The sequence below is a fragment of the Carassius auratus genome, unplaced genomic scaffold (genome assembly GCF_003368295.1).
Source record: "Carassius auratus strain Wakin unplaced genomic scaffold, ASM336829v1 scaf_tig00007487, whole genome shotgun sequence".
NCBI lineage: Eukaryota > Metazoa > Chordata > Actinopteri > Cypriniformes > Cyprinidae > Carassius > Carassius auratus.
In genome coordinates this window covers 714,441-727,496 of record NW_020523854.1, presented here as the reverse complement: position 1 = coordinate 727,496, position 13,056 = coordinate 714,441, and the positions used below count along the sequence as shown (strand labels likewise).

The 13,056-nt window shown below is 35.4% G+C and overlaps 2 protein-coding genes across 3 annotated transcripts; one reads left to right on the top strand and one right to left on the bottom strand.

Moving 5' to 3' along the window:
• Nucleotides 1-3,620, top strand: LOC113071528 (lipopolysaccharide-induced tumor necrosis factor-alpha factor homolog). The gene is made up of 4 exons (XM_026244880.1): nucleotides 1-224; nucleotides 478-719; nucleotides 2,853-3,009; nucleotides 3,107-3,620. The coding sequence occupies exons 2-4, from the start codon at nucleotides 494-496 to the stop codon at nucleotides 3,213-3,215; spliced, it is 492 nt and encodes a 163-aa protein (XP_026100665.1). The 5' UTR covers nucleotides 1-224; nucleotides 478-493; the 3' UTR covers nucleotides 3,216-3,620.
• A 4,181-nt stretch (nucleotides 3,621-7,801) lies between these two features.
• Nucleotides 7,802-12,823, bottom strand: LOC113071527 (ubiquitin domain-containing protein UBFD1-like). 2 transcript variants are annotated; one of them, XM_026244878.1, is made up of 7 exons: nucleotides 12,716-12,823; nucleotides 11,567-11,848; nucleotides 10,312-10,520; nucleotides 10,122-10,187; nucleotides 8,484-8,589; nucleotides 8,329-8,411; nucleotides 7,802-8,162 (listed from the first exon to the last, which is right to left on the bottom strand). In XM_026244878.1, the coding sequence occupies exons 1-7, from the start codon at nucleotides 12,729-12,731 to the stop codon at nucleotides 8,052-8,054; spliced, it is 873 nt and encodes a 290-aa protein (XP_026100663.1). In that variant the 5' UTR covers nucleotides 12,732-12,823; the 3' UTR covers nucleotides 7,802-8,051. The 2 variants fall into 2 exon arrangements, with proteins under 2 accessions (XP_026100663.1, XP_026100664.1); XM_026244879.1 differs by lacking the exon at nucleotides 12,716-12,823 and adding an exon at nucleotides 12,585-12,699.
• Between the last annotated feature and the right edge of the window lie 233 nt (nucleotides 12,824-13,056).

Genomic DNA, 13,056 nt, shown 5'->3' with positions numbered 1-13,056 from the left:
AAAAAAACCCCGTCTCAATCGCTATTTAGTAAATCTATCGAGATACACACACTGAGGTTGTGTACAGCTCTACTGGTGTAACGTGTCCAGTGTTGTCTGATCATGAGAGAGCCCCGCCCATCTCTGCTGCGGACACATAGCGAGTGCGTAACAAAATAAAGAAACAGGAAACGTTTTTTTTCCAGGTCCTTCTTGAGTGTGTTCCCAAGAAAGCGTCAAAACACGTAAGTGTGATTCTTTCAAGCTATTTTTGTTTGGTTTTGTTTTGAACGAGCGTCGCCTTGTCGTTTAAAGCCTTACCGACTCTGAAAACTTTCATTTCTCGTGGTTTTTGTAGTTTGCGTGTATTTCGAAAGCGCGCCTCAGATTGTCTCAGATAAAGTAAAGTACCGTCACGAATTGGGCAAGACTGTGAATAAAGGTACAGTATAATAAACGTATAATTACTAAGAAGCTATGGTTCTGTTCTGTTTTAAGAGCACCCATCAAGGCCATGGCAAGCGCACCCCCGCTGGAGTCATCCACTCTTGTGGGACACCCTCCTCCTCCCTCGTATGAGGAGGCACTGGGATCAAACCCGCAGTACCCACCAATGCCCTACGCTCCTGCTCCTGCTCCAGACATGAAAACATCTGTGCCTCCGTATCCCGCACAACCCTACTGTCCCATGTATCCACCACCACCAGCTCAACAAGGTCAACCCATCACCAGTCCTGTTGGTAATGACTTTAAATCCACCATGACCTTTTTACGATCACACGTTTCAAACTCTAACTAGTGTTTACAAAATAATAAAATTAAAATTAAAATAAAATAAAAGGTTGTATACATCACTCAAAAGATAAGAAATAATGTCAAGATTTTTTTTTTTAATAAATGTATTCATAATTTAAACAATCCTTTGAATTAGCCTTTAATATTCTCCAAAACTATAAAGTACAATGACTTAAAAATGAATACAGTAATAGTCAGGGTCTCTGTGAACAGGAATCAATTGAAAGAATGAGCAAACCTATAAAGAAAATATTTTCTATTAGTGTTTGAAAATGGGACATGAAATGAAAATGCTAATAGAAAATATTTTACGATTGGGATGAATTTGCCTTTTATTTTTCTTTAAAACTATACAGTAAAAACACTTGACAGTTGTTACAGTAATAGACAGGTTCACTCTGAACAGGAACTAACTGAAAAAAAATGAGCAAACCTGTAAATGAAACATTTATATGAGTGTTTGATATCATTACAATTATTACAATGCACTCTGATTTTTGCAGTGATTTTGTCTTTACTTTTCTATATATATTTATTATTTTATTCATAGTTTAAACAGTTCTTAAATGTTTAATATTTAATTTTATATACAAGTTGTTTACATTCAGGCAATTAGTTTTTATATAACAAATTATATTTAAATAAAACATATTCTGTAAGGTAGATCATACATTACATATCGTAACAGAATTACATTCAATAAAAAATATTTTAAGCCTTATAGCTATTAACCATGTTAATAAAAAAAAAAAAAAATTCCTTGGTAAACATTTTGTAAACAAAGCAATTCCTTTGACTAAAATCTACACAGATTGGGCCTCATTCATGAAACACGAGTAGAACAAATTTTTGTGTAAATCAATTGTAAAGCAGTTCTGACGTAAACTTTTGAGTTTATGAAAATTTTCATATTTTCACAATGTTAGTTGATGATGTACAATGTACACCTGCTCCCCACCACATGTGAATGGAGCGTAAAACGTTCTGTGTTCTTTTTGGCAAACAGAATTTTGATTCACTGCCATTACAAGTTATTTGCCCTCTTTTTGAATTTTATTATTTTAAATTTTTAAAATTGTAATTAATTTTTTATTTTGTAATTTTGCAGCGGAGTTGTTAACTGTAAAAGGCAGCGCTGTTTACTGTCACTGTTTAGCCAACCGTAAATAGAGGAGGGGCAGGACAAATACCTAAACATCCTGCTTGTACAAGACTGCCTGCAACAATGGAGAAGTCAATATTACTGCATATTTTGGTTTGGCTGTATATTTAATTTTTACAGTGAAGACTACGCAGTGCTATTTTACATTTGATTATTCGGTTTCTGTACCTGGACACCTACAAACTTTAAAAAATTAAACACTGTGTAAATAGCACAAATATAATGAACATAAAAAAAAAAAAAAAAAAGTCAAACAGGTCCCGGCTTCACAAACCCCAGCTAATATAATGAAGCAATATGACTGCTTTATTATATTTAGTAAAATTCTTAAAAATGAGATATTAGTAGGCTAATAGCTACATTCCCGCCGTTAATATTCCATAGATCCAAACCATTGCAACTAAAGCGTCTCAGCTGGAAAAACGCTGTGCCTCCAAAGCGTTCTCAAGCGCCACCGTCTGGTCGGTTTAAGAAGAGCGCCTGGCATTTTTCCAGCTGGCTAAGAACTCTTTGGTTGTCAATCATTACTGAGTATTCATTGTTAGGCGTATGGCCTAGTCTTTTTTGCATTTATGCAACATACTGAAGCCAAACCTGAGAAAATAGACCAGAATATTCCACTGCGTTCCTGGACACGCAATTTGCGTAGATGTAGGCTAATTCATAGGTGGGTATTATGCTAATTGTGAATGACCGTGCACAATGTTAACAGAGTTTGTGAATCCGGAGGAAAGTTTTCGTGAAGATCTGTTTTACACACAAATGACTTCACACACTATTTACACACGTTTCTTTAATGAGGCCCATTTATTCCTGCACATCCTTTTTTGTTAAGACCCTGATATTCAAAACAGTTCATGATTAAGAAATCCTATGCAGAACAGGATATCTAAGTGTTCTTGTTTTTGGACCGAAGTATCTGTGCAGACCGTGTATGTTCAGCCTGGGCTGGTGTTTGGGAGTGTCCCGGTGCAGGCACATTGCCCAGTGTGCTCACTGAACGTTATAACTCGCCTGGAGTATACATCAGGAGCATTAGCTTGGCTCTCTTGTGCAGGCCTGGCCATCTTTGGGTAAGATGAAACATTACATAACAAACACTCATAAGGTTTTCTTCTTTGACAGAGAGACATTGCTCTGATTGTTCGGTTCATGTCTCTCATGTTCTAGTTGTATCTACGGCTGCTGCCTGATTCCCTTCTGCGTGGACAGCCTGAAGGATGTGATACACCACTGTCCGAACTGCAGCAGCGTTTTAGGAGTCCACAAGAGAATCTGAAGCAGCTGCAGAATATATGAATGAGTTGTGTAACATACCACTCTGTGTTTATAATGGGGAAACGTTACAGTCAATTCATCTTTTTAGCAAGAGTTAATTCAATATCTGTTGCACCGACACACACATATTCAAATGTATGCGCGCACACGCGCACACGCACACACACACATATCTTAACATACTTGTCTATTCAATTTAAAAACTGTGATTTGACCAAAAACTAACTCTTTTTTTTATTTTTATAATTGTATCACAATTGTGAAGGAATCTTTATAACATTAGATTTACGTATAAACAGTGCAATTATTCTCAATTATATTTTCTGTAATCAAACTGATGTAGAGAAATATTATACAAATAAATATGTATATGCTTTTCACACTTAAAGGCCCTGTATATTCTCCATATGTAATGCAGTTTTTGTTTGTTCCATCAGTTTACTTGGCAAATATTATAAGTGCTGCACCAGAACGAAAAAAAAAAATACTTTAGTCTCATGAAGCAAACAAAGATCTGCTGGAGATCTTCTACTTCATAGATCCATAACTCCAAGAGAATGTAAAAGTTAAAAATAGAACAATAGAATAGAACAATACCTCAATAATTAAAAGCCTTAGTGGACTGTTTGCTCACCTAATTTATATTCATGAGTTGTGTTTTTGTCATTTGGAGATAATGTATCTAATATGCAAACAGAAAAACAAACTATATTTTGTGAAAGTATGTGCTTGAACATCAGAAAAAGGTTTGTCCCCAGGAAGCCTGACTAATTATTATATGAGCTGCCTATGAAAAAGGCTACTATACCAGGACTCAGGCTGGGGTTTTGTTTGGGCACGCTGTTAAGTTGCTGGAATTGTGGCGAGGTCTGTTCCTCCTGTGTTTCCTCTACAGTGTTGTCAACTCATTTTCAAGAGAAGTTGCTCAAGGAAGGTTGATTTGTTGGTTAAAGTTGCTAAATGATGCTGTGATGTCATTGCGTGATGACGTCATTACGTAATCCCGGTGCAAAATTGTGTCAAATCTCAGCAAAAACATATTTAATATATGTTAATTTAGATTTGTTCGTAACAATTTTTTAATACAATTATCGAAAACTATATATCATTGGAAACATCTAAGACTAATAAATAGATACCTTATCACTGTTTTTTGTTAAAAAATATGAAGGAAAAGTTACAGATTAATTTAGTGCACCTCAAAAAATCAACATTACAATAGCAGTTCTGACCTCTGTCACAAAAAGTCTTCTTCGTTGCCTTTTTCTCGATCACACTTTAGAAATCATCAGAAATTATAGATCAATCCAAAACTTAAAATCAGACATTGCATTACCATGAAAATGGTACATCAATATGTTACAAAATGTTTTCATTCATGAATTATAAAAATGTAAGTCTGGATAGTGCACTTTCACATCTGTGTTCAAAAATGCAAAATATGTTAATATGAAGGAATTTTCTGTAGACCTATTGATTTTTCCCCAGTGTAATTTTAATCGCATTGTATTTGGGGTTTTTGGGTTACAGGGTTGCAACAGATAATGTCTTGGAAAATTACTAGCACCTTTTCCATTTTTTTCCCCATTTTTTTTTTTTTTACAGTGTACTAACTCATCAACTATCTCATGTACAAGCTAACAAAGTGTCTCGTAAATGAAAAATAATAGTTTTCAATTATTATTATTACTATTAAATTAAACTTGCACATAGCAGCTAACTTCATTCCTGTGATGCATGTACTAGGCATCTTTGGTTTCCTCGTTTTGTGTAATTAAAACGGTAAATTGTGCCCCTTTTATCATTTGAATCACTTATCAAAAAATGCCAAATCAGTTTAAAGAATTTTAACATTTGTTGCTGCAGGAGATGCTTTTGGAATATAAAGTTGCTAAATGTTGGCAACACTGTTAAGCATTCCCGCTACGCAACCAGCATACAGAGCATGCGTGTGTGCTCGTTCCACTGTTCCCTCTTATCTTTTTGTCATCTTTTAATATTTACTATATTTTAAGGCATTGATCACAGGATCGATTTGAAGGTTTTTCTAAAGTCTTTGCCGACTGCGCTGTATGTAACATGAATTCAAATAAATGTAGGCCTACAACGTAATTCTACCTCTAACAAGTGTCTTAGTTTAAAATAGTTTATTGCCATATATATATATATATAGTGTTTGTATAATTTAGGCTATAATGCAATACATAGACCTTTTTGTTCCGCTTTTGAGGATATGTGGTACTTTACCTATTTACTGCTAAATTAATCAGCTAGCCCACATAATTATGTTTTAATGAAAAAATGCACTAAAATGATTAATAAAATTAAACAATTCTAATTTGAGTTGTATCTGGATATTGATGATTGAACTTAAAGCAATTAGAGGTTTAGACAACAGACTTCCCATCATATTCCCTCTTTATTTCTTACACAAGCAGGTTCTAATATTTATCAGACTGATGCTGGTGTACTAATATAACTTTTTTATCACATAATGTTATATATTAAAGTATTGATCACAGGATAGATTTGAAGGTTTGAACGCTTTGGACACTGCTTTGATTTTGTTTTTTTTATCTAGTATGTTTCTGGGTGCTCCTCAAATGGCTGCATCCTACCACAACACATAAAAACACAGTAGAAGTCATTATAATCCGTAATTATGTCCTAGATTGATGCAACAAATCCGGTGTTCTGACCTGGACACATGATGGTATCATTTCCATCACACGCTTGAGGCATTCGGCCAATCACAACGCACTGGATAGCTGGCCAATCAGAGCACACCTTGCTTTTCAGAACGATGAGCTTGGTCAAAAATGCGTTTCAGAGGGTGGGGCATAGAGGAGAAACAATAATGTACAGTATGTGATAAATTGTTTTTTTTTTTTTACCTTAAACCACAAGTTTAAGTTTCACTTTTTTAAATGTGCTGTTTGCATGAATGATCATACGAGTTTACAGTATCCGCATCAGTATAGGAAAGCGATAAAACAAGCGTCTTCCATCTAAAGACTTGTGCTGCATTTCGGGGGCAAAAAAACCCCACATCGTCAAACAACAATATAAACTATTATATGGATATGGATCCACTGCAGTGAATGAGTGCTGTCAGAAACAGCTGATAAAACATCACAATAATCCACAAGTAATTCACATGACTTCAGTCCATCAACCAGTTTTTTTATTGAAGCTGCATATTTTATACAATAAATAAAATATTAGTATTAAACGAATCCAGCATCATTTGTAATTAAGCAATTCAAATTCAAACCATCTATTCTTGCCAAAATACGAGTGCATCCCCTGTTGTCCTCTCACTTCAACATCCACAGACGTATTTGTTTAGAAGTGTTTTGGACCGTTTTCACTTTTTAACTTGATCTATGCATATTTCTCTCCTGATTTAGAGGAAGTGACCTTTTTACTGGAGAAAATCAATATTATGGATAGAGAACTTGTATTTTACCTGGGACCGAAGGTATAAAGTTAAAAAACATATATATATCATAATGGATGTTTCTTACAAACATACAATTTTTCGCTTCTCATGATGTTGACTGAACTAATTTAATGTCATTACTTGTGGATTATTGTAATGTTTTTATCAGCTGTTTGGACTCTCATTCTGACGGCACCCATTCATTTGCAGAGGATCCATTGGTGAGCAAGTGACGCAATGCTAAATCAACACCTTGGATGGCCTCAAGGTGAGGTTTTCATTTTAATATGAGCTATTATTATTCTTACTCTTATTATTGAACTAGATACATATATACTGAAATATGTGATTTAGGAAGAATTTAAATTGTGAGCTGCTAAATAGTTGAAAAATTATATATATATATATATATATATATATATATATACAGGCAAATTTATTACAGAAAGGTCACAGAAATTCTTCCTTCTTTTGGGTTTTATTGAATTAAAAATGCTTATCATTGGTTAGCACCATGTTTGAAAAAACAACATGCATGATCAGAAGTCAATCATCAGCAACTTCGTTAAAAGACTGAGTATTAAGGGCATATCAACACTGTATTCCCTAATATAACATCTGCTTTGAGAGGGACTTGGCCCTAGAAATGTTGCTGCGTTTAACCATGAAAGATTCAGAAGACATTTTGCCTTTGTCAAACTATCATGTGGTTGAAAGTACAGAGACTGAGCAAACGTTCTCTTGGCTTTTGGGTTGTGATTCTGCATCAAGGCTCCTGCTGTCAAGACAAAAGGAGATGAGCTCTCCATGTGCTATTAAAAGTCTTCAAAAAATTCAGCATTTTCTTCAACCACATAAAATGCAACAATGCTCTTTTAACCTGCATTAATACCATATTTGAGTGTTACATTGTTGCTGTTTTACATGTAAACTATAATCGGTGCAATGATAAAAAGCTGATTGTAAAACTAACAACAGTGTGAATTTTCGACTTTGGCAAGATTGCTTGAATTGTATGGTAAACCGAGGAATATACTAGATAAAATCTTTCTACTGCATGAATCATTTTCCTTAAATAATGTTTATTTCTTTCAGAATAACTACGAGAAATGTATATGCAAGTTCTGTACAATTTTCTGTTTATGCTTGGGATTTCTTTAAAAAAAAAAAAAAAAGAAAAAAAAAAAAAGAAGAGAGTGGTGAAACAGTTTGAAAAACGGGATGCTGACACTTAGTGCACTTAAAACCCCCAAAATATTTTGTCCAACAGCAATCCTTCGGTTTGCTCTGGAAATACTTCAGAAAAATCGGTTCTTCAGATTATTGTGTTGGCTCCAGTTAATGTTTTCAATCTTTTTCTCTGAATCCCAATTCTGCAGTGTCTATAGAGGCACGTTAAAAATACTGCCATTTTCCGAGAACTGTGTCTTTGATTGCATCAACAAACTGTGCAGGCACCCAGTAGACCCAATATTGTGAGGCTTCTGTCGGACCCAGCTGAAATGCCTAGGGTGACAGACAAACAAACAAGCATACATATATGTCTTATAGCAGCACCAAATAATAAGTAATATATTCACAGTTTTCAGTAGCATATTAAGTTTACAAAATTTAGTTTGAGGATGACAGGTACAATGCATAGTTGGTAAAAAATGTTGCGATAAACACGTACCATCATATGATAGTCCTCATGACCCTCTATTGGCTCGGTCACAACATTTTTGATGGAACCCATAGGAATTTTTTCTGTTCTTTCTGCAGGCCAGAAAGAAAAATAATCAAAAACCAAGTATTATGGATAAAGGTTTAATTAAATGATGAAATCACCTTTTGTTCCGATCCACAACTGATCCTGTTCCAGTTTAAACGTGAGTCGTACTTTTCCACCAGATTTGTTGTACATTCCTGATAAAGGCACTGTTGGCAGACGCTCCTGTTCAACAAATAGAGAGATCACTCAGATTTCATTAGTGCACACAAAGAACTTATTCTTCATCCTTATAAGAACTTTATAGCTGGGGAAATGAAGGACATGATCACTAAATCACAATTCACATGATGATGCTGTCCAGTAAAACACATCTGTGTATATCTATCCATCCATCCATCCATCCAACCATATACATATTTTAGTGCTCTCAATCTATTAATTGCACCCAAAATAAAAGTTTTTGTTTACATAATGTGTGATTATAATTGCGTAGTTTTAAAATATTTTTTAACGCGTTAAACTGAAAAAATAATCTCATGTGTTGACGCGCCAATTTTGACACTACTAAATATATACACACACACATATATATATTACGGCTGGACGATATGATATGATATTTTACACTATCCAGGCGATATCGATATTATATAGCGATTTGAGGAAAAACAAAACTACAGGCAAAATATTTTTATCTTATATAACTAGAAAAAGTGAGGGATTGGACATAGACCTGAAATCATCAATGTTGTAAACCTCTGTGCTGCTTAATATTTTTGAGGAAACCATTTTTTTTTCACGATTCTCTTAGTTATACATTTTTTTAATTGTTCTTCGTGTCAGAGCGCTGGAGTTGGTCAGAAATAGAACGCGGCATCAGTTTCACTTCACTGTCATGGCCTTTTCGCGTTGCACTATATTCACAGCAAGGAACATCACTGGGTTATATTTACTTTTGTCAAATCGCGCCGCTCGCGTCTGGTGTAGCCGCTTAGAGCAGAACCATGCATCCTTCATTTATATCTCTACATGGCTCCCTGAAATAGAACTCTAGTACAATCTAGTGGTCTGTTATTGATACAACTACACCTAATAACACGAGCATTCAAGCGGGTACTGCTTTTCTAATCTGCTGACTGCACACTATCCCTCAGTTTGGGAACCACTGGAGAAGGCGATTCGCGCTCTATTTATTTGGTCTGTTACGATGTGTTTGATTACTAATGCCTGTGTGTACTGCGTTGCACACGGAGGACAACAATTTTCATCCTTGACTCTTTATCGTCATTTGTGTTCAAATTTGTAAAGCGTACAAAATTTTACTAAACTATATAAATGCAAATTTTGAATACATGGATATATAACGGTATCCGCGGTATATCATGGAACAACATAATACCGGTAGTCACTTTCATACCGGTATAGCACCCACCCCTACTGTCAATCTATTAACATTTTTAATGTAATTAACTGCAAAATGTGTTGACTACTCTTATCAAAAATTGAATTTGACTGTGACAATTCCCACAAAATACAAAGCCATTATTGTGTTTAATGAGAAAAGTATCAAGTAGACATAACAAAAGTACCTTTAGAAATAAATAAGTTATTAATGTGTGTTAACTGTATTCAATTTTTTTTTTATCACATTATTTTTCCATAACCATTTATTTAAATTAACAGCCCTAATATGTATAAAATTAATTTTGTACGGCATGTGTGCAATGATCAGTCTAATCGCAGGTTTTGCATACCTTGGCTCCTTTTATAGATGGCATGACATCCTCTGGTTTTCCTTTGTCCAAGACTTTTCTATGTTGCTGAGAAAAAAAAAAAGCATCCACAAGCACATTTATAAAATATAAGTACATAGGCATATTTGTAGGAATTATTTCCATCGTAGCTGTCTAGAGTTCACATTATGTAAATAGGGTTTCCACCCACCTTTTGCCTGCACAATGGCTCCTTTTTGTTCTCCTCAGCTTTAACCTCCTGCTGAATAACTTCTTTTGGTGTATTTACAGCTAGTACATCATTTATTGTAGATCCAACAACCATAATCTTTGCACCATTTGTAACTTTGATTTCTCGAAGCGTCTTGTCCTCTGGCAGCAGTCCTTTGTACATCACTTTCTGCATAGCAGGTGGAAGACCTGATAACCATACAAAACACAAAAACATTTGTATTCGCTCATTTCAATCCTGATATAATATGGTGGTGTAACCCATAAGTTATACATCTCCTCATATAAACAAACTAAGGCTTTGTCTGTGCTCTTTTCATTTCAAATGGGAGGCAACCACTGCATTTGATCCAAACAAAGATGCTGCATACAAATAGCATGAGTGGATTTTAATCTAAATTAGACAGCATACTTTTGAAATATGAAGCTAAAAACAGAAATGGTCTGACTTAAGTTTTGTGAAACTATATTACATAAAACATATCTGAAGAAACAGCAGATGTGCTGAATGAGATGCAAGTTCACCCTCTGAGAGACTGAATGACTGAGCGTGTCCTCCATCACCTTAAGTCATATTCATAAAAAAAAATAAAAAAATAAAAATAGTTTGCAATGTCCTAAAAGTAATGCTGTGGTAATATAATAATATCCTTTAAATGTTTAAGGGTGGCATACTCCTCAAGGCTTTGGTCAATGCATAGATTTCTATAAAGTGAAGCATCAGCTTCAGTTTTTCCCTCTGTTGTTTATCCCAGCGTTGTTTAGCGCTCACGTCACTAGCTCCGCTCTTGTGTCATAGCTCATGACCAGAAGAGAAGAGGAGTCATTTTGAGGGAGAGGAGAGGTAAGCGTTTTTGATTTAAGATTACTAGGGCACATGGAATTTTTAAAACAATGAAGTTCACGGGTAAATTATTTATAATAAAAACTACAGTATTCCATTAAAAAATATGAATTTTAAATTTTGATTTCATGGTGACTCTAAACTCTTCTGAAACAGATTTTATCATCTGATCATATATATCTTTACATGGGATTGTCTTTTACTGACTGAGATTAATTTAAATATTGACGCTTTTGGCCTCCGCAAACCTGCTTTACAGCTGGAATTGAAATAGTTTTATAACTGGTGAAACATCCTCAGAAGAGGACGGATTTTCTTCAAGGTCTCACCTCGTACGACCTGTGTGAAACACAAAGCCATACAGGTTTGAATGACATGACATGAGGATTACCAGTAAGAGTGTGAATCTTCTCTTTCAGTTTAGCACCGGTGCCATCTAAAGGAATTTTAAGGTCATATTTGTTTTTGTTCCAAATGATCTTGACTTCCACCATCTCTTTCCCCTCGTCGCTTTCCTCTCCGTTGCTGACAGCAGCAGGCTGAGCTGATGTGCTTTCACCATCACTAAGAGATGCTTGTTCAGTCCCTGCTGCATCTTCTTGTCCAGCAGCTTCGCACAACACTTCTGGTACCTTCTGCGTTACCTCATCCTCCATTCCTACTACCTCACTTCCTGTGGGAACAATTATCAGATCAGGAATCATATTGTTAAACACATTTAGTTTTCAAGGTGCAAATATTGACCTGCTTCAGAGTACTGATATGACAATGTCAAACTATAGTATTTAAGTATTCAAATAAAACAAACAGATGTTCACGGGACAATATTTTAACCAGTAAGATAGCACTTTTGGGAAAACTAGTTAACTATCTAAATTTTGACAGATAAAAGCTGAATTAATGTATTTGATCTAGTTTCACACCCATTACTTTCATGTTTTACTCCTTAAATAGTCCCAACTAGACCGTCTCTAGTACACAGCTTTTAAAAGCTACTGACTAGCTGCTGTTCAAAGGCTCAGAAACCTCTAGTAAATTCCCTTATCGTCATTTGAACCCAACGGTTGAACTAAGGCCAGTAACTGCAAGCATGTGCGACTCGACAGAGCCTGTGTTGTAACTTAGCCAGCCCGCTGTGCTAATATTCGCAAGCTCATATCAAGACCGTGTCTCAAAATTCACGAAGCTGTCTATCTAGACAGCATCTTTGGGCAACGTACTGTGGACTCGATTGGAACCTTCGTTCGAACGTTCCGAAAGCTTCCATAAGCGTTAATCGAAAGTTCCAGAAAGGGTCAAACGTTTCAGCATTCCTCCAAATGCGGTCTAGGTAGACGGCTCTCTAGATTTTGTGACACAGCCGAAGTTTTCGACATGGCTAATCACAGAATATCTAGCTATTTTTTCACCTTGACAAGTTAAAAGAGCATCTATTCGGTGTACTACAAATATCAGATAACTGGAACTGATGTAATACGCCGCAAATTATCACCGCAAAAACGGTGCAATTGGCATTTATGTACATTTTCACGCTACCTACCATCCTGCGCCGCCATGATGATTGTGTACAATATAAGGAAAGGCTTCTGGGAAAGAGCGTGCTGTCAGTGAATGAGCTCCGCGGCTTTCCGTAGTGACTTTGCGATTTAAAAATCAGGTTCATGAAACGTAACGAGAGGACTTTTTTTTGGACCGTAACTCAGTTATATGGAATGGACAAAATTCTGACTTGTTTGACCAAAAATAAAATAAAAATAAAAATAAGTTCCTAACAGGCTACACCATAAACACCAGTAAACTATAAAGTTTATAATATAGTAGTTAACCCAATTGCTCCTTACTCATCACAAATGCCCATTTAGTGTTTGTTGCCAGTTGCAA